This window comes from Erinaceus europaeus, chromosome 1 (genome assembly GCF_950295315.1).
Source record: "Erinaceus europaeus chromosome 1, mEriEur2.1, whole genome shotgun sequence".
NCBI classification, from domain to species: domain Eukaryota; kingdom Metazoa; phylum Chordata; class Mammalia; order Eulipotyphla; family Erinaceidae; genus Erinaceus; species Erinaceus europaeus.
Genome location: NC_080162.1, coordinates 33175261 through 33195557, shown reverse-complemented (window position 1 = coordinate 33195557; position 20297 = coordinate 33175261). Strand labels below are relative to the sequence as shown.

The 20297-nt window shown below is 43.9% G+C and overlaps 1 protein-coding gene across 1 annotated transcript in view; it reads left to right on the top strand.

Moving 5' to 3' along the window:
• The window catches only part of CDH4 (cadherin 4), a 572130-nt gene that overhangs the window by 475423 nt on the left and 76410 nt on the right, over positions 1-20297 (top strand). Inside the window, exon 5 of the mRNA XM_060180138.1 lies at positions 17847-18002. Within this exon, the coding sequence (XP_060036121.1) occupies positions 17847-18002 (156 nt within the window). The remainder of the gene's footprint in view (positions 1-17846; positions 18003-20297) is intronic.

The window sequence follows — 20297 nt, the reverse complement described above, 5'->3', positions numbered from 1 at the left end:
CTGTGATTATTTCCTTAACTAGTGTTTGGATGTTGCCCTCTTTATTTTGTGCTTCAACCTTTGGGGGGCTTTTAGCTGGACTCTTGTCCTGGTTCATTTCTCTGATATTTCTTCTTGTTGGTTTACCCATTTTTATATAGTATGTTATGAGGTCTCAGTACTTTTCAAATTACTGATCACTCTTGCCTGGATTGACTTGTGTCTAAGTAAGGTAATTAAAGGGTTCACAGTTGTGGAAATTGACAGTTGTTTCAGTATTATTTTAATCCCTGAGTTGGAGCTCAGTGGCTTAAAATCCTCTTTTGTTCTTTTTCTTCCCTGTAGGTTATGGGAACCTGAGGGCTTTTAAACTATAGGTAGGCTTCTTAGCTTAATCACTGACTCCTGACGAAGAGATAAAGCAGGGTGGGGAAGAGATAATCCAGTGGTTATGCAAAGAGACTCTCACAGCCCCACTGCTAGGCCACAGAGGTATAGATCTCCTGAGTTTCCTGGTTAGTTCTCTAACTGGTGTCAGCACAGGACCTTCCCCCGCCCCCCCCCCCACACACACACACTACTCCAGATTCTGATGACAGTAGCAATGGTGACTCACAGTTGCATTTGGTGAGTCTTAGGAGAGTCCTCTCCTCCCTTCATTCGTCTTTTTGTTGGTGAAACAGACTGGGGGTGTTGTCTAAACTGGTAAACTGCTGGACTGTTGCCAGCCACTTAATCTCTCGCTAGGCTCCTCTCTGTCCACGAGCCACACATTTTTGCACTCACCGATGATTTGGTGGGTTCCTGAAGTCATTATAGTCCTGTCCTGTTGTGGTCCCAGGTGGTATTCTCCCCCTCAGAGATTTCTAAAGAAAGACTGTGGCCAAAATATAGCCTGGTAGTTCTGATGCCCCCTAAGTCCTTAGCCCTCTGGGCCTCAGATTCACTATTTGCAGATAGGGCAGGCCATGCAGTGGACCAAGCATTCTGGAGTTTTCTCCCAGACAGAACTCCCTCACAGAGTTCCAGTGGCAGTGACCCTTGGATCTCAGTTCATGAGAGCAGAGTTACCTGTATGATGGAGGTTTTAAGATCTAATAAGGATATTCCAGGGGTCTGGGTAGTGGCACACCTGGTTAAGCATATATGTTACAATGCACAAGGATCCAAGTTCAAGCCCCCAGTCCCCATCCACACAGGGAAAACTTCACAAGTGGTGAAGCAGCACTGCAGATGTCTCTCTGTCTCTCTCCCTCCCTATCTCCCTCATTCCTCTCAATTTCAGACTGTCTCTATCCAATAAATAAATAAAAATAATTAAAAAATTAAAATAATAATAAGGATATGCCAGGGGCCTGGAGATAGCACATGGGTAGAACATCAAACTTTGATGCCCAAGACCCCAGGGGCTGCAAATTCATTCTCCAGTACCACCATAAGCCAGTGCTAAGAAACACTCCAGTTTCTAGAAATACATAGATAAATAAATAAATAAATAAAGCCAACAAAATAGCTTACTTAGACAGTGAGCTGCTTTGTCATATACAAGACCCAGGCCCCCACCATACTGAAGGAAGCTAAGGTAACTGTGATCTCTCTCTCTCTCTTTCTCTCTCTCTCTCTGCCTTTCTGTCTCCATCAAAAAGAAAAGAAACGAAGATTAAGTAAATGTATAAATAAAATATTTTAAAGAACATTTTAAGAGAGCAGCCCTAATTTGGCCAAGCAGACCCAACAAGAGCCCAGTGAGGAACAGCAGGCAAAAGGAATGGCAGTTGGTGCTATCCTGTATAGGCCAGCCCCATCATTGCCCTTCCAGGGGCAGACAGGAGCCACTCCCATCCCATCCATGGCCCCTGTGGGGTCCCCTGTCTGATCCAGAGGCCTGAGGAAGCAGGGAGTACAGTGCTGTCTTTGTTTCTAGAGCAGAACCACTCTGGCTCCTCCCAACACCCCCTTTCCTCAGGCACCCAGAGTCCAGCTGCTTTTCCTAAGCTCCTCCTTCCTGGAGCAGTGTCCCTCCTCCCCCCCCCCCCCCCCCCCCGTTCCATTTTTCCACTCCTTTTCTCGTTTCCTCACACAGTAACTATGGCTGAGCCTGGCACCTGAAATAAGCCCCTGAGCTGGACCACCTAACCCCTCCCATCTGCTCTCTGCACCCAGGAGCTGGTTTTCTGCCTCCAGGACAACCCCTGGCCACCCATAATGGTTTCCCTACCAGACCTATCTCTTTTAGACTTGTGTGACTATTACTTTGCCCGCTTCTCCCCAGCCCCAGAGACCTGCCCTTGTTTTGCTTGTCCACTCAGTAATTACTGTGTGCCTGATGCTGGCCTGAACACAGCCATCCTCAGGGAATAGGCTGCTATGCTTGTGTTCCTAGGACCCAGGAAAAAGCTGGAATGTGTCAGAGCTTAAGGAAGGGGTGGGGAGGACAAAGCTGGAGAACCGCTGGCCTGGGGCTGGAAGGCACAAGAGCACCTGTATATTTAGAGGAAATAGGCCTCTCATTTCTGGGATCCTTGAGAGTCTGATTCTTAATAAAATTGCCTGTCTCAGTCCATCACAGACATGGCCCAGCTTCAGTCAACCAGAAGGAACTAGAGGATTGGGGGTGATGTACCTCCAACTCAGAGTTCTTCCTCAGTAGAGAAGTAGAGACTGTGTAGGAAGCCCAGACTACAGACAGGTACCAAAAGAGCTTGAGACATTTTCTTGAGGAAATCTCTTGAATATCATACAGAAAAAAATGTAGACGCACCCACTAGGGAAAGACAGAAAGATAGGCTGGTGGTATGGATCGATCTGCCAATGCCCATGTCCAGCGGAGAAGCAATTATAGAAGCCAGAACTCCCACCTTTTGCACCTCAAAATAATCTTGGTCCATACTCCCAGAAGCAGAGAGGAGGATGACCAGAGGGCTCTGAACTCCAGCTCCAGCAGGACCTGGAGAAAGAAGAGGACAAAGGGAAGGACATTTGGATGTAGTAATAGGTGTATATGTGACTTGGAAAGGAAGAGAAGATGGGACCATAAGAAAGGGGGAGGGCAAATATATACAAATATAAACAGATAGTTGTAGAAATAATAGTTAACCCATATCTACAATCTTAAGAGAACTGTTATAGCTTACACTGGAGGAACTGGAGATTCAGAACTCTAGTGGTGCAAACAGTGCAGTTATACCTCTGTTATCTTGTAATTTTGCAAATAATATTAAATCACTAAAAAAGTAAGGGAAAAGATGTAAAAGTAAGGGAAATCGCATAATGGTTTATATAAAAAAGACTTTAATGCCTGAGGCTTCAGGGTCCCAAGTTCAATTCCCTTACACCACCATAAACCAGAGCTGAGCAGTGCTCTGGTTAAGGGAGAGAGAGGGAAACAGGGAGAAAGTCTTAAAATTCTTTACTGAGTGGGGGTAGATAGCATAATGGTTATGCAAAGAGACTCTCATGCCTGAGGCTCCAAAGTCCCAGGTTCAAACCCCCTTACCACCATAAGCCAGAGCTGAGCAGTGCTCTGGAAAAAAAAAATGCTTTACTGAAGAACCCTAGCCTCCAGGTAGAACTTGACTGAACCCCAGAATTTGCAGGACAGGAGTCAAAGGGTATTTACCATTAATATGACAACAAGACTACCACTACCATTCAGGGTGGTGTACATGCATATCTGTATGGTTCATGTTTCTGTGTGTTTGCATATGTACACATGTATGTGTGACCTGAAACTGTACAGCAGCGGACAAACCCAAACACTCAGTTTGAACCTGACTTTCTAGAAGGTTCTCCTTGTCCCCACATTCTTCCATCAAGGTCTCTCACAGTTCACAGCCAGGGAAGGTGTCACTTGTCTAAAAATCCTGATTGCACTGGGTCATGAGCCAGTGATGGAAGGGCCATGAATGCCCTGCGTGGCCTGGAATTCAGCAGGTGGCCTGGCTGGTGAAGGACTGGTGTGGGGGCTCAGTGAGGCAGAGGGGGCTGTCTGCAGCTGGGATTTTACCAGCTGGTGGGGTCTCTTCTCTCCTGACCGGAGACTTTCTCTCAGGACATTTAAATAAGTCTTTTCTCAGAGTGCTCCCCAATTCAGGCTCTGGAAGTAAGCCTCCAAGGCATTTCAATTCAGAGCCACACATGGTGACTTTTCTCCAGTTTCAAGTTCATTGAAAATTAAGCAAATGTGTCCTCCTTGGGGGCAGCCTGCTCCAGTCCTTTTCATATTCAGCCTTTCCTGAGGACGGGAGCCGGCCTTCCAGGTAGAAGTCCCTGGGTGAACACAATTGCCGGGCACCATAAGTTATTTTAATGTAGACATCACTTTAAACTAACCTTTTACCATCTGTTTCATCCTTTAATAACAAATGCAAAAGAGCATAACTCTCCATGGTATCATAAAAGTGGGGTGCATGATGGAGACACCTATCTGTGTGCTTTGTTCTGGCCCTATAGCGGGCCGCCCTGGTACTTGCCTCACTTTCCAGACGCAAATCAAGGGGAAAGTGCCCTCCCCACACAGAGGAATTCCTCCAAGCAGTATTTCTTCCTGATGGAGTAAACTGTGGAGGCCTCAGGACACCCTGAGAGCAGTTCCGAGAGTCCAGGGGCATACATGCCATATTTCAAGGACCCCAATGTGTGGCACATGAGGAGTTGGGCACAAGCAGCCTGATGGTCAGTGTAGTGAGATTTCTTTGAAAAAGAAAAAAGGAAGAAGGAGGGGTGGCCTCTTCTCAGTAGTGTTTTAATTAACTCTTTCTAAGATGAGCACTCTGGGGGCAGATGATGGCACATTCACTTGAGTAGACACATTACCATGTACATATTACCTGAGTTCAGGCCCTGGGTGCCTATCTGCAGGAAGGAAGCTTCATGAGTAGCTACGGTTGTCTCCTTCCATCTCTCAATCTCTATCAAAGAATAAAGTGGTCACTGGGAGCAATGGAGTTATACTGTAGTCATTGAGCCCAAGAAATAACTCTGGTGGCAAAAGAAAGGGGACAGTCTGGATCTGGCCCAGATAATGCAGTAAAAGCTGGCTCTGTCTGTCCAGGCAGCTATGAGAAACTCAAATCCTGCTCCAGTGTCCTCTGGCTCAGCAATGTCATTGAAGAGCCTACTGCATATCTCCAGTGTCCTCTTCATCTAAAGTCACAACTTCTAGAAAACAAAAATGAGGCATCATAAGCAGGGAGCCTTGGGTTTTTACATTAATGCCTCCTTTCCCTTTTCTTCTCTGTTGGGCATTATGCCAGCTCCCCCCTGCTCTGTGCTGCATTGCTTGATGCTGTGGTCTATTTACATAATCATTGTTTTGCCTGAGACCCGCCCTGCCTGCAGGGTATTGTTTAATCCCACTGGTTAGAACCTTTGCAACAGCTGCTATGGAAGCTTTCTACCTTTGCGTCTTTTCTCCACCCCCTCTCCTAGCCATTTCCTTTTCTGATTTGCTACTTCTGGTTTCTAAGATATAAATGTGTTGTCTCTGATCAATAAAAGCATTGCATTGCATTCCCCGCTTGGCCAAAAGTTCCTGGTCTCTCTCCCATGTCGCTGAGTAAGCAGCAGCCCAGGTTGGTTCCGGTTCTCTCCAACCCAGAGAGCACATACTGGGGAAGAAACACCCGAGAAGCTATCTCAGCACTCCTCAACTGAACCTGCTCTTTTTGCATGGCCCCCGGCACCAGGAAATAACCCCCACCTCACCCCTTAGCCCTAGCACCAAAGAACTGGCAAGTGAAAGGCTCTTCCTTGATAATCTAGACTTACAAACTTTTGCTCCATTTCCCTACTTATAGTGTGGCCTAATGATAGTGTGAACACCATGGGTGTAGAAGAGATGGATTTAGTTATGATGAATTTACAGAGGACTTCTTTACAGTGATGTACCCATGGAAATGAATTAGGTGACCAGAAAAATAATACTTTACCTGTTCTGTTTGTGCTCTGATTTCTGTACTCCATGGTCTGGCCAGGATAACTGTTCTCTTTGAAGGACATTATATAATGAGCAACAAGGAGATAGAGGGGTCTGTGATGAAGATGGGCTTTGGAAGCTTGTCCTAGGACACTCAACACTGAGTGTAAGTACAAGCAGGTTATGGCAGGCCCACCCAACATTCTCTATAGTAGAGGGAGTGACAAGACTCTACCAGATGGCAAAGCTAAGCCTGGGTGTCTCCCCAAGAGTCTAAGCCAGTCCTAGCCATTCTGACAGTAGGCCTGCTTGATGTCCTGCTGGTTGGGAGCTGCTCAGGGCAGAGACGAGGGAAGCCCTGCCAAGCAGGGCTTGTGTGTGAGTGAGGTCAGGCAATGGAACCCAGAACAAAGAAGTCAATCACATGCTCTGTGTATATGTGTGTGTGTGTGTGTGTATGTGTGTGTGTCAGTCAGCAAGTATGTATAAGCATATGTGGGCAGGTGTTTACGCATGTGGGCAAATATGATCATGAGTGTGTACATATGTGAGTTTGCATGTGTGTTCTAGTGACTGAGTATGAACAAATGTGCACATAGAAGTCAGTCAGAGTGAGTGTACAGGTATGTGTGCATCCTCTCTGAGGTGCTGGTTCAGCACCTTGCATAACCCAGCCAGCACAGATCCAAGTGATAACAACCTGCTCCCGTCTCCAGCTGGCCAGGTGTGTTCTCCACCTGAGATCTGTCCCACCCCGTGTCCTCTCTAGTAGGGAGGCCACTGTGAAACAGTCCAGAGTGCAGGTTTTTTTGTCCTCCATGAAGATAACTCCTCTGAGTTGTCAATAAATGTTGGTTTAGAAAGCTCTTCTCTTCCATGATAGGCTTTCCAAAGGAAGCTTTTAAGGGGGCAGCTTGTCTTATGGTATAAGTTCAGCTGGATATAGGGCTCATTTTTGAATCTCTGTAGAATCTCCACCATGAGTGCCCTCTAGCTGTTGCTGTGCTACAGAAATAAGCTGCCCAAGAAGCCACCCTTGGTTCCCAAGATAAATCCTACTTAGGCATGCAGGGAAGGAAAAACCACTTGCCTCTACCCTCCTGAGTTCCTGTCTGAGTCCTGTAATAAAAGATAGATTTACAGGAGAAAAAACAAACAAAAGCTTATTAACATGTCTACCTGGTGTATGAGGGAAGAGAGCCAGAAGAAAGCAAGTGACTCCCAGAGTGGCTTAGAATTCAGATGCAATACTAGCAGAATAGGAGTTGGAGGCAGGATGTAGCCTCTCCAGAGTATAGCTATGTCTTAGAAAGGATGAATGGGCTCTTGGAGGATAGATGGGAGGTGTGAGCTTAATGACAATCTGATGAGATGTCTCCTTTCCTGTGACAAGAGTCAATGGGGCTCCAGGAAAGGGCATCTTTACTCTTAGTGTTTCCAAGTCAAAAGGATGGGGGAATAGTACAAGAGTAGAATCATACCCACAGGGGGAATTTTTTTTTTAGGTTTTCACTCTAATTGCTTTTATTATAAAATGTTGTCATGGTCTCCTGGACTCTGGTTGTTTTACCTATTAAAGATATTTTTTTGGTTTTTCATTGATTTAATAATGAACAAAAAGACCATAGGACAAGCAGGGAACAATTCCACACAGTTCCCACCACCAAAGTTCTGCATCCCATCCCCTCCATTAGAAGCTTTCCTATTCTTTATCCCTCTGGGAGCATAGACCCAGGATCATTATGGAGTGCAGAAGGTGGAAGGTCTGGTTTCTATAATTGCTTCTCCACTAGTCATGTGCATTAGCAGGTTGATCCATGCCCTGAGCCTGTTTCTATCTTTCCTTAGTGGGGCAGGGCTCTGGAGAGGTGAGATTCCAGGACACATTAGTGAGGTCATCTGCCCAGAGAAGTCAGGTTGGTGTCATGGTAGCATCTGCAACTTGGTGTCTGAAAAAGCATTAAGATATAAAGCAGAACAAACTGTTTAATAACCATGAACCTAAAGGTAAGAATATAAAGAATATAATATGAGATTTGGGGGTCTCCATTTTGGAAAAAGCTAGTAAGTCTATTTTAGGTGTATTCTAAGGGGTGCCATTATTTTCCTAGTTTTTGCCTAAACCTGACAGATAACATGCGGGTGGGCTAAAGGCATTGTCTGGGTAGATGGTGTCAGAGTTGGAAATAGGACTAGAAAGCTGGAGAAGGGTAGAGAGTAGCTCCAAAATATGGGGAAAGTATATAAATATTGTTAACTATAAATCCCATCAATTTGATTCACATTCAGCACAGGAGCCTATAGATCTGAGCTCATATTCTGTGGTCATAGCTAGGAATATTCTAAGCTCCATTCATTGCAGGACCTGTCTTCCTCAAGTGACAGAGTATGTTGACCCAATCTCCCTTCAGAGGATGGAGCAGTCCCTACCAATGTTGACCCACATTGAGGGCAAGGTCCTATAGAGGTCCATAAGAGGGTCCACTATGTTGTTCCTGATGGAGATGACCAGTGACAGTGAAAAAAATGGATCTGTTAGAGGTCTAGGCCCATTGTGGGAATCTCAGGATTCCCTGACTCGGGCCCCAGATGATAGGATGGCCTGGTAGTGACCAAAGGAGCCATCATTAAAGTATGCCAGTCTCTTGCCCTTGTGCAGCTTTTGTAGTCCTTACATTGTCTGACAAGGTTAGCCTTGGAGTGATTGAGGGAAGTGAAATAGGAAGTAGGTGAAAAGGATATCTAAGTCTAGGTAGATACTATTTGATTAAGTACTTTGTGGCACTTAATTTTAAAAAGTATCTTTTTTAGGTCTTTCTACTTGTTTGCTTCACTCACTGAGTCACTGCAAACTACTGTGCACTTTTACTTTAAGGTCTATATTTTCCCCTAACTTATGGGTCCATGTGCACATATGCTCTATCTCATGGGTCCTAGTCTATATCTAGGTTCTGTAGCTTTGTTAGGAAGTGCACCACCCAAAATGGAGTTGAGGAGTCCTATGAGCTAGGAATGGTCTCACCAGAGTTGTGGAGCTGAAGGGTTGACATTCCACACCTGACATCTCTGGACACAATCTGAAGTAAAACATGTCTAGGTGATACTGGTTGCATTGATTTGGTTGAGATCAGCAGAGGCAGTATCAAATGGTTTAGTTCAAGAGAAGCATGCAGGAAAACAAGCCATGCTCCATAGGTTCCAGGACTGAGAGAAATATGGGTTTATAGAGAATGAGGAAGGTTCCCACTGTCTTAGAGTTTAAGAAGGCAATAGATAGTTATTATTGTAACCAAGTTATTTGGGAATTTAGTTTACTTTGAAAACCCCGTGGTTCTACTAAAGGTGTCTAAGAAGCTGAATGCTAGTCCACACACTTGACCTTGACCATGGACCCTTCCAGTTTTTCTCAGCTCCCAGAGAAGCATCTTCTACACTATAATGACCATATTCCCAGCACTGAACAGTCTCAACACATGTGCTTTTGCTTCTGCAAAATGAAAAGCATGCATCTTCTAATTCTATTGGTGATCTAGTTCCCCAAAGGCCTGTTTCCCTAACCATCAGAGTAAAATGCAGTTATGTCTTTGTGGGAGCCCAAGCTACGAGGCACACAGAGTTATGCTTTGTCTCTGCTCCTCCTGTTTCTTCTCGAATTTCTCAGTCTTGTGAGATGGACTTTGGATTTTGAACCCAGCTGATTGCTCTTAAGTAGTTTTTTTTCCCAATGATATATCTAGCTTCTCTGTAAAGATTCATCTTCATATTTGTGCTTAATTCTGTAGCCATATTGACAACCCTTTTCAGTATTAAATTTCTGTACCTAAATGCTCATCATAAGGCTGGGATATCTCTCTTTTTCTCTCTCTCTTTCATTAAAATAATAAAAATAAATCTTTAGGATTGACAGGTATCTCTAGACAGTGCATCTGCCATGTCACATACATAACCCAGGTTCATCTTGGCCTCCACCAAACTAGAGGAAGCATTGTGCTGGGGAGTCTTTCACTCTCTCTCTATATATATATATATCTATATATATCTATATAGATATATATATATATAGAGAGAGAGGATATATATATATATATATATTCTCTCTCTATATATATATATCTATATAGATCTATATAGATATATATATAGAGAGAGAGAGAGGATATATATATATATATATATATATATATATATATATATATATCCCCTTCTGTGTCTCTGTTTCTCTATCTGAAAAAGTCATCTCAGAGCCGTGAAGCCTTGGCAAGAATAAATAAATATTTTTAAAAAAAGTGATGGGGAGACTTTCAGAAGCTGGGCTATGGAGCAGCAGCAGCTGTGTTTCTCTCCTCTCCTGTCCTGGGTCAACTAGGAATACCAAAGGACCTAGAACCTCAACAAGACAGGAATAGAACGACTTCAGGAACCCACCAAATGATTGGTGACTGCAAACACCTCTGGCTCATGGACAGAGAGGAGTCTAGGGAGAGACTAAGTGGCTGGTAACATTCTGGCAGTTTACCAGTTGAGACACCACCTCCACTCTGTTTTACCAACAAAAAGACGACTGAAGGAAGGAGAGGACTCCCCTAAAACTCACAAAATGCAACTGTGAGTCACCATTGCTACTGTCATCAGAATCTGGAGTAGTGTGTGAGGGGGGAGAGGCCCTGTGCTGACACCAGGGGACAGAGAACTAACCAGGAAACTCAGGAGAAGATCTATACCTTGGTGCCTTAGTAGTGGAGCTGTGAGAGTCTCTTTGCATAACCACTGGATTATCTCTTCCCCACCCTGCTTTATCTCTTCGTCAGGAGTCAGTGATTAAGCTAAGAAGCCTACCTATAGTTTAAAAGCCCTCAGGTTCCCATAGCCTGCAGGAAGAAAAAGAACAAAAGAGGATTTTAAGCCACTGAGCTCCAACTCAGGGATTAAAATAATACTGAAACAACTGTCAATTTCCACAACTGTGAACCCTTTAATTACCTTACTTAGACACAAGTCAATCCAGGCAAGAGTGATCAGTAATTTGAAAAGTACTGAGAGAGGGACCTCATAACATACTATATAAAAATGGGTAAACCAACAAGAAGAAATATCAGAGAAATGAACCAGGACAAGAGTCCAGCTAAAAGCCCCCCAAAGGTTGAAGCACAAAATAAAGAGGGCAACATCCAAACACTAGTTAAGGAAATAATCACAGGCGTTAGTAGAGAGTTTGAAAGAATTGTCATCAGAAATGCAGAAACAACAAATGAGACCCTGGAAGAAAACACTAATTATCTCAAGGTTCTTAGAGAGCTGAAAGCTGAAATAACTGAGCTAAGAACACAGATAGCTGAACAAGCTAAAACAGTATCAGAACAGGGTAACAAAATAGATGAACTACAGAAAACAGTAGAGGGCAGAGAGAATAGAATCAATGAGGCTGAAGACAGAATTAGCAAGATCAAGGATGAATTAGAGACAACTAAAAAAGAAGTAAGAGATCTCAAAAAGAGATTAAGAGATACTGAAAACAACAACAGAGACCTATGGGATGACTTCAAAAGAAATAATATACAGGTAATTGGCTTACCAGAGGAAGAAAGAGAGCGAAGGGAAGAAAGCATTCTTCAGGACATAATAGCTGAGAACTTCCCTAATTTAGACAACATAAAAGACATAAAGGTTCAAGAATCCCAGAGGGTCCCAAACAGAATTAGCCCAGACTTAAAGACACCAAGACACATCATATTTAGAATGGAAAGGAATAAGGATAAAGAAAGGACACTGAAGGCTGGAAGAGAAAAACAATGAGTCACCTACAGAGGAAAACCCATAAAATGAGCAGCAGACTTCTCCACACAAACACTACAGGCCAGAAGACAATGGCAAGATATTTATCGAGTGCTCAGTGAGAAAGGCTTTCAACCAAGACTACTGTATCCTGCTAGACTGTCATTCAGACTATATGGAGGTATAAAAACCTTCTCATACAAGCAACAGCTGAAAGAATCAACTATCACCAAGCCTACCCTGAAAGAAGTTCTGAAAGGTCTCCTATAAACAGTAAGACCACCATAAGTATGCCATCTACCAGAACACTCTAAAACTCTACAAGAATGGCACTAAAATATGTTCAATCTTTGATGTCAATAAATGTCAATGGCCTGAATTCACCTATTAAAAGGCACAGAGTAAGAAGATGGATCAGAAAACACAACTCAACAACATTCTGTCTACAGGAAACCCACCTAACTCAACAAGACAAACACAGACTCAAAGTGAAAAGGATGGAAAACTATCATACAAGCCAATGGACCACAAAAAAAAGTTAGAAACAGCTATTTTCATATCTGACATGGTAGACTTTAAAATAAGTAAAATTTAAAAAGATAGGGATGGACACTACTTAATGCTCAGTGGATCAGTCAATCAAGAGGACTTAACAATTATTAACATCTATGCACTCAATGAGAAGCCATCTAAATACATGAAACATCTACTGAAAGAGCTACAGCAATCTATTAACAGCAACACAGTCATAGTAAGGGACTTTAACACCCCACTCTCTCAACTGGACAGATCATCCAGGCAGAAAATCAATAAAGACATGAGGGAGCTAAATGAGGAGATAGATAAACTAGAACTATTGGACATTTTCAGAGTCATTCATCCCAAGAAACTGGAATACACATTTTACTTAAGTCCACATGGGTCATTCTCAAGGATAGACCATATGTTAGGCCACAAAAACAGCATCAGCAAGTTCAAGAGCACAGAAATTATCCCAAGCATCTTCTCAGACCACAGTGGAATGAAACTAACACTTAACAGTCAACAAACATTAGTAAGAGTCCCAGAATGTAGAAGCTCAGCAATACACTACTTAACAACTACTGGGTCAAAGAGGAAATCAAGGAAGAAATCAAAATGTTTCGAGAGTTCAATGAAAATGAAGACACAAACTATCAAAATGTTTGGGACACAGATAAGGCAGTACTGAGAAGGAAGTTCATAGCCATACAAACTCACATTAGGAAACAAGAAAAAGCACAAGTAAACAGCCTGATTGCACATATTAAAAACCTAGAAGAAGAAGAAGAACAAAGGAACCCTAAAGCAACCACAAGGACAGAAATAACTAAAGTTAGGGCAGAAATAAATAACATTGAAAATAAGAAAATCATACAAAAGATCAACAAAAGTAAATGTTGGTTCTTCGAAAGAGTGAACAAAATCAACAAGCCTTTAGCCAGACTCACAAAACAAAAAAGGGATAAGACCCAAATAAACTGGATCATAAATTAAAGAGGAGATATCACAACAGATGCTGGGAAATTGTGCAGATGCATTCACATCTGCCATGTTTTCCCCTCAGGCTACTAGTTCCCGTGAGAGTTGAGACATTCTGGGAGTGCCTGTTCCGCCATGTTATGCCCTCAGGCATTGTCTATATCCCCTCGATATTTGGAGTGCTTTGGTTACTCCTCCCCCCTCCCATTCTCATGAGAGTTATTATCCTATCCTGGAGTGCTATGGTTACTCCTCCCCCTTCCCATTCTCGTGAAAGCTACTCCTATAAAAACCCTTCGTTTTCCACACCTCGCTCTCTTGCCAGCGCTTCACTCTGGTGTTCAGACGCAGGAAAGGTTACTGCGTGAGGCGGCCATTTTCTCTACCTCCATGTGGCCCAACCTGCTTCTCTAGCACCCAACTCTGAGGTGCCAGCGCAAATAAAGATTTTTGTTTCCTCTTCACTCCGGACCCCTCCTCTCTCTCTTCTCCGCGGCCCACGCACAACAACAAACAGACACTGCATAAATTCAGCATATTATGTGAAAATTCCATGAACAACTCTATGTCACCAAGCTAGAGAACCTGGAAGGAACGGATGATTTCCTAGATACCTACGAACTTTCAAAATTAAGTAAACAGTAACTAAATAACATGAACAGGCCCATCACAGCTAATGAAATTGAAACAGTTATCAAAAACCTTCCCAAGGATAGAAATCCTGGACCAGATGGTTTTACAAATGAATTCTACAAAACCTTCAAAGAAGAACTAATACCTCTACTTTTAAAAGTCTTCCAGAAGATTGAAGATACTGGAATACTCCCTTCCAGCTTCTATGAAGCCAATATCACTCTGATACCAAAAGCAGACAGGGACACAACCAAAAAAGAAAATTACAGACCAATATCTCTGATGAACATAGATGCGAAAATATTGGACAAAATTCTAGCCAACCATGTCAGGCTGGCTTCACGAGCGGGAGACAGACAACCAGGGACTCATGGCTGAGCTGTACGCAGTATCTCTTTATTCATGTAGAGCACAGCACAATCTAAGCCAAGCTAAACTAAAACTAAACTAAAAACTAAACTAAAAACACAAACCTATATATACTCGCCAAGTAGGGCGGAAACAAGATGTGACGCAGAGAGGGTGGAGCGAAAAGTGACTGGTGCAAATCAGGGTGTACTACAAGAGGGGGCAGAGCAAGAAGACATCATGAACCAGTGGGGATTAAACCAATGCCATGCAGGCATGCTGGTGCTTAGTTATGTAAATAGAATAGTGTTAAACAGGGGGGATTAAACCAAATGAAACAGAAGGGGTTTTTAGAAGCAGAATTAGAAGCATACCAACACAACCGGATACAGATTAAAAAGATTGTTCATCATGACCAGGTGGGATTTATCCTATGGATGCAAGTTTGGTTAAAATACATAAATTAATGAATGTGATCCACCACATCTACAAAAGCAAGACAAAAAACTACATGGTCATATCTATAGATGCAGAGAAGGCCTTTGACAAAATACAACATCACTTTATGATCAAAACACTACAAAAAATGGGAATAGATGGAAAATTCCTGAAGATAGTGGAGATTATATATAGCAAACCTACAGCCAACATCATACTCAGTAGTGAAAAACTGGAAGCATTTCCTCTCTGGTCAGGTACTAGACAGGGCTGCCCACTATCACCATTACTATTCAATATAGTGTTGGAAGTTCTTGCCATAGCAATCAGGCAGGAGCAAGGAATTAAAGGCATACAGATTGGGAGAGAAGAAGTCAAACTCTCCCTAAATGCAGATGGCATGATAGTATACATAGAAAAAGCTAAGGAATCCAGCAAGAAGCTTTTGGAAATCATCAGGCAATACAGTAAAGTGTCAGGCTACAAAATTAACATTCAAAAGTCAGTGGCATTCCTCTATGCAAACACTAAGTTAGAAAAAGATGAAATCCAGAAATCAATTCCTTTTACTATAGCAACAAAAACAATAAAATATCTAGGAATAAACCTAACCAAAGAAGTGAAAGACTTGTATACTGTGAATTATGAGTCACTACTCAAGGAAATTGAAACAGACACAAAGAAGTGGAAAGACATTCCATGTTCATGGGTTGGAAGAATTAACATCATCAAAATGAATATACTACCCAGAGCCATATACAAATTTAATGCTATCCTCATCAAGATCCCAACCACATTTCTTAGAAGAATAGAAAAAATGCTACACATGTTTATCTGGAATCAGAAAAGACCTAGAATTGCCAAAATAATTTTGAGAAGAAAGAACAGAACTGGAGGCATCACACTCCCAGATCTCAAATTGTATTATAGGGCCACTGTCATCAAAACTGCTTGGTACTGGAACATGAATAGACACACTGACCAGTGAAATAGAATTGAGAGCCCAGAAATAAGCCCCCACACCTATGGACATCTAATCTTTGACAAAGGTGCCCAGACTATTAAATGGGGGAAAGCAGAGTCTCTTCAACAAATGGTGTTGGAAAAAAATGGGTTGAAACTTGCAGAAGAATGAAACTGAACCACTATATTTCACCAAACACAAAAGTAAATTCTAAATAGATCAAGGACGTGGATGTTACACCACAAACTATCAGATACTTAGAGGAAAATATTGGCAGAACTCTCTTCTGCATAAATTTTAAAGACATACTCAATGAAAGGAATTCAATTACAAAGAAGACTAAGACAAGCATAAACCTATGGGACTACATCAAATTAAAAAGCTTCTGTACAGCAAAAGAAACCACTACTCAAACCATGAGACCCCTCACAGCATGGGAGAAGTACTTTACATGCCATACATCAGACAAGAGGCTAATAACCAGAATATATAAAGAGCTTACCAAACTCAACAACAAGGCAACAAATAACCGTATCCAAAAATGGGGAGAGGACATGGACAGAATATTCACCACAGAAGAGAGCCAAAAGGTTGAGAAACACATGAAAAAAGGATCCAAGTCTTTGATTATCAGAGAAATGCAAATAAAGACAACAATGAAATACCACTTCACTCCTGTGAGAATGTCATACATCAGAATAGGTAACAGCAGCAAATGTTGGAGAGGTTGTGGGGTCAATGGAACCTTCCTGCACTTCTGGTGGTAATGCCAATTGGTCTAACCTCTGTGGAGAACAGTCTGGAGAACTCTCAGAAGGCTAGAAATGGACCTACCCTATGATCCTGCAATTCCTCTCCTGGGGATATATCCTAAGGAACCCAACACGTCCATCCAAAAAGATCTGTGTACACATATGTTCTTAGCAGCACAATTTGTAATAGGCAAAACCTGGAAGCAACCCAGGTGTCCAACAGATGAGTGGCTGAGCAAGTTGTAGTGTATATATACACAATGGAATACTACTCAGCTATAAAAAATGGTGACTTCACCGTTTTCAGCCAGTCTTGAATGGACCTTGAAAAAATTCATGTTAAGTGAAATAAGTCAGAAACAGAAGGATGAATATGAGATGATCTCACTCTCTGGCAGAAGCTGAAAAACAAGATCAGAAGAGAAAACACTAATAGAACCTGAACAGGAATTGGCATATTGCACCAAAGTAAAAGACTCTGGGGTGGGTGGGTGGGGAGAATACTGGTCCAGAAAGGATTATAGAGGACCTAGTGGGGGTTGTATTGTTGTATGGAAAACTGGGAAATGTTATGCATGTACAAACTATTGTATTTACTGTCAAATGTAAAACATTAATTCCCCAACAAAGAAATTTTTTTAAAGTGATAAATAAAGACTAAGCTCAAGTCATCCCCCACTCCCACATTTTCTGGAAGTCCTGGGTGAGTCACCCACATGGGACAGAATCACATCTCCAGAGGCTCATTGTTGATACACCCAGTTAAGCACAGATATTATGAAGCACAAGTACACATGCCCACTTCCCACCTGCAGGGGGGACACTTCACAAGTGGTAAAGCAGGTCTGGTGTCTATCTTTCTCTCTCTCTCTCTCTCTTCTCTCTCTCTCTCTCTCTTTTTCCCCCTCCTCTCTCAATTTATCTCTGTCTTATCCAATAAAATGGAGGAAATGTCCTCCAGGAGCAGTGGATTCATAGTGCCAGCAATGGACCCCAGCAATTACCCTGAAGGCAAAAAAGAATCACATCTCCAGTGACCTTATCCACAAAGCCAAAAGGTAGTGAAATTTATCCATCTTTGCGCATCATAAATGCTTGCTGACTTTGCACTGGGACAAAAATCTTGGGGGGCATAAATGGACTTAGCCCCCTCATGCTCCCCTCCCAGCTGTGTGGAAGCCGCTCTACTTCCTGCTTTGTCTTTTCCTGGTCTGCGGCCAAACTAGACACCTCTGCTACTTGGTCTCTATTAAGCCATCCCATCCAGTCTTTATCTACCATGCTTAACTTCTGCATGTGCCCCATCCCTGCAGTAGTGTTCACCTGGTGTCTCATGTTCTGTCCTTTCCTATTACCTATTGAGCACTTGGGAAACCCCTCCCCACTGGCTGGCCCCAACCTGGATTCACAGAGTGGGCACAGCAGTATGTGGCTCCAGACAGCCCTTGAACTAGTCAAGCAGGAGACTGGGATATGGAGGGGGTAAGAAGTATGTCCCTGCTTCTGCTGCAGACTAATCCCCTCCTTCTGCTCCTTCCCTCAGATCAGGTCTGACAAGGACAACGACATTCCCATCCGGTACAGCATCACAGGCGTGGGAGCTGACCAGCCCCCAATGGAGGTCTTCAGCATCGACTCCATGTCAGGCCGGATGTACGTCACTCGACCCATGGACCGTGAGGAGCGAGCTTCCTACCATGTGAGTACCCAGGCCTGGGTCCCACTGTGGGGGCACTCATATCTGAGTCTGGCTCAGAGTCCCCCAAAGGTGGCTTAAACCCACAGCCTACACCACCCCCATGTTCCTGGCCCAGTGGGCTCAGCAGTGAGAGAACTCACACTTCACACAGTCATTCCCAGGATGCTGGGAAGGGCTGGTCCTCCCTTGGAAAAACACAGGTCTGGACAGTCTCCATTCATCTGCCCACTCAAAGTGGGCATCATGTCCCCTCCCACCCTCCTCAGCCTTTTCCCAAGTATGGCCTGGTGGTGTCCCCCACCCCACCCTCCCCAGCTCTGGATTCACACCTAACATGCTTCCCCTGCTCAGGCTTGAGAGCAGAGAAGTGGCACTGATGTAAACACTGCGATCATTCTTCCTTGGGCTATGTGTAGAGAGGCAGGAGGAGGTGAAGGCTATTCCTCATGTGGGCTCACTTGGAGGGCCATCCCTGAACATCCCTGTGTTTCCAGCATGGCAAAATGGCTTTACTTATCTGGTGGATGGGCGGGTTAGGTCCCATGTTGGTGTTAGTCCCTGTTTGGGCGCCATTTTGCCATGCTGGCTTCCCTGGCGGGAGATAGAGACAACGAGGGACTCATGACTGAGCTGGGAAGCAGTATCTCTTTATTGACAAGTGGAGATGCTGTTCAACAATCTAATCTCTTCTAATCACAACACAATTCTCTCCTGCCTCTCTCCTGAGGTGGAAGAGTCAGGAACAAGGAAGTACCTACCATAGGGGGCAGAGAGAAGGAAAAAGCACGAACCTGCGAGGACTAAACCAAATGTCCCAGAGGCAGGGGGGAAGACCAAACCATTGTCCCGGAGGCAGGGGGGTGCCCAGCTAACAGTGGACATGCAAACAGAACACATCACAAGCAACACAAGCAAACCCAATGTGATGATAAAAACAGAAGGTCTCACAAGCAGAATCCAGAAGCATACCAACAATCTGTGGTTTCCTTCAGTGAGAGAGACTTAACACTAGAATCAACTACCCAGCTCAATGGATTCAAACATCTCCCTGCAGAGAAGTTCAGAAGACAAGTCTCAGCTTGTGCTTCCGGACTCTTCTCTCTTGTGTACCCCCGTGTCATCTCCCATTTATCCACTCACCCATTCATCTGCCATCTAATCACATATCCAGCCAGCCATCCACCTAACCACCCATCAACCATCCATCTACACATACATATGGCCATTCACCCACCCATCATCTACATATCAATCCATCCATCCACTCACACACATTTATTTATCCAACCACCCAATTATCCACACATCCCCATGTATCCATCTATCCCTGAAAGAAACATTTCTCAAACATCAACTATGTGTGAGGACCTGTATTGGGTGCTGATATGTGGTCATGAACAAGGTAAACATGACCCCACTTGTGGGAAAGGGGTCTTATACTGTAGTGGGACAAAGAGGCATCAAACTTCTGGACCTGAGACCCCCTCAGATAGGCTGTGTCCCCAGCTTACTCAACAACCATACTGGAGGCCTTGAGATGAGCATCTGTGGGCATGCATTGTCATGACTTGTCTGTGTTCTCCTCTAGGGCATCAGCCAAGATGGGCATCTGGGGCTCCCTCTTGGGACCTAAGGTCAGGAGAAGGTGAACAAGGAAAATAGATGTATTATTAGCTGATGGGAATGAGCCTGCCCTGATGTGAGTAGCTAACTAGAAGTCATGTGTCTTGAGTGTGAAGGATGATTTTGTTCTTGAGTGGTGTGGAGGAAGCCCACTTGGAATACTTATTCTAGGTGTGCATGCCCTGCTCACAGGCTTGTCAAGTTACTTTGAGGCCAAGCCTCCAGGACCCAAGTGCAGCATGGAAACCCTTGGGCAGGTGCAGCTTCTCTCAGGCAGGCCTTGCTGTGGGTTTCCTGCCTGCAGTTTCAGAGTTGCCTTCCTCCTAGAAGGTGCTCTCCCAGGAGCTTCTCTTCTGTGAAGTCCAGGTGAGCATCACCATGAAATAGAATGTGCTTGGATCCTTCATAAAGTCCTACACCAAGCATTCACCATGGGTCCTGTGATGGGGAAACATCTACCTGGACATCCTCCTCCCCTCCTTCCCTCCTCCTCCCCCTCTCTCCTGCCTCCTCCTTCCAACCTCCTCTCTCCCTCCAGCATCTTTCTCTCTCCCTCCAGCCTCCCCCCCCTCCCTCCAGCCTCCTTCCCTCCAGCCTCCTTCTCTCTCCCTCCAATCTCCTTCTCCCTCCAGCCTTCTCCCCTCCTCTCCACAGCCTCCTCCCCCTGGCTCC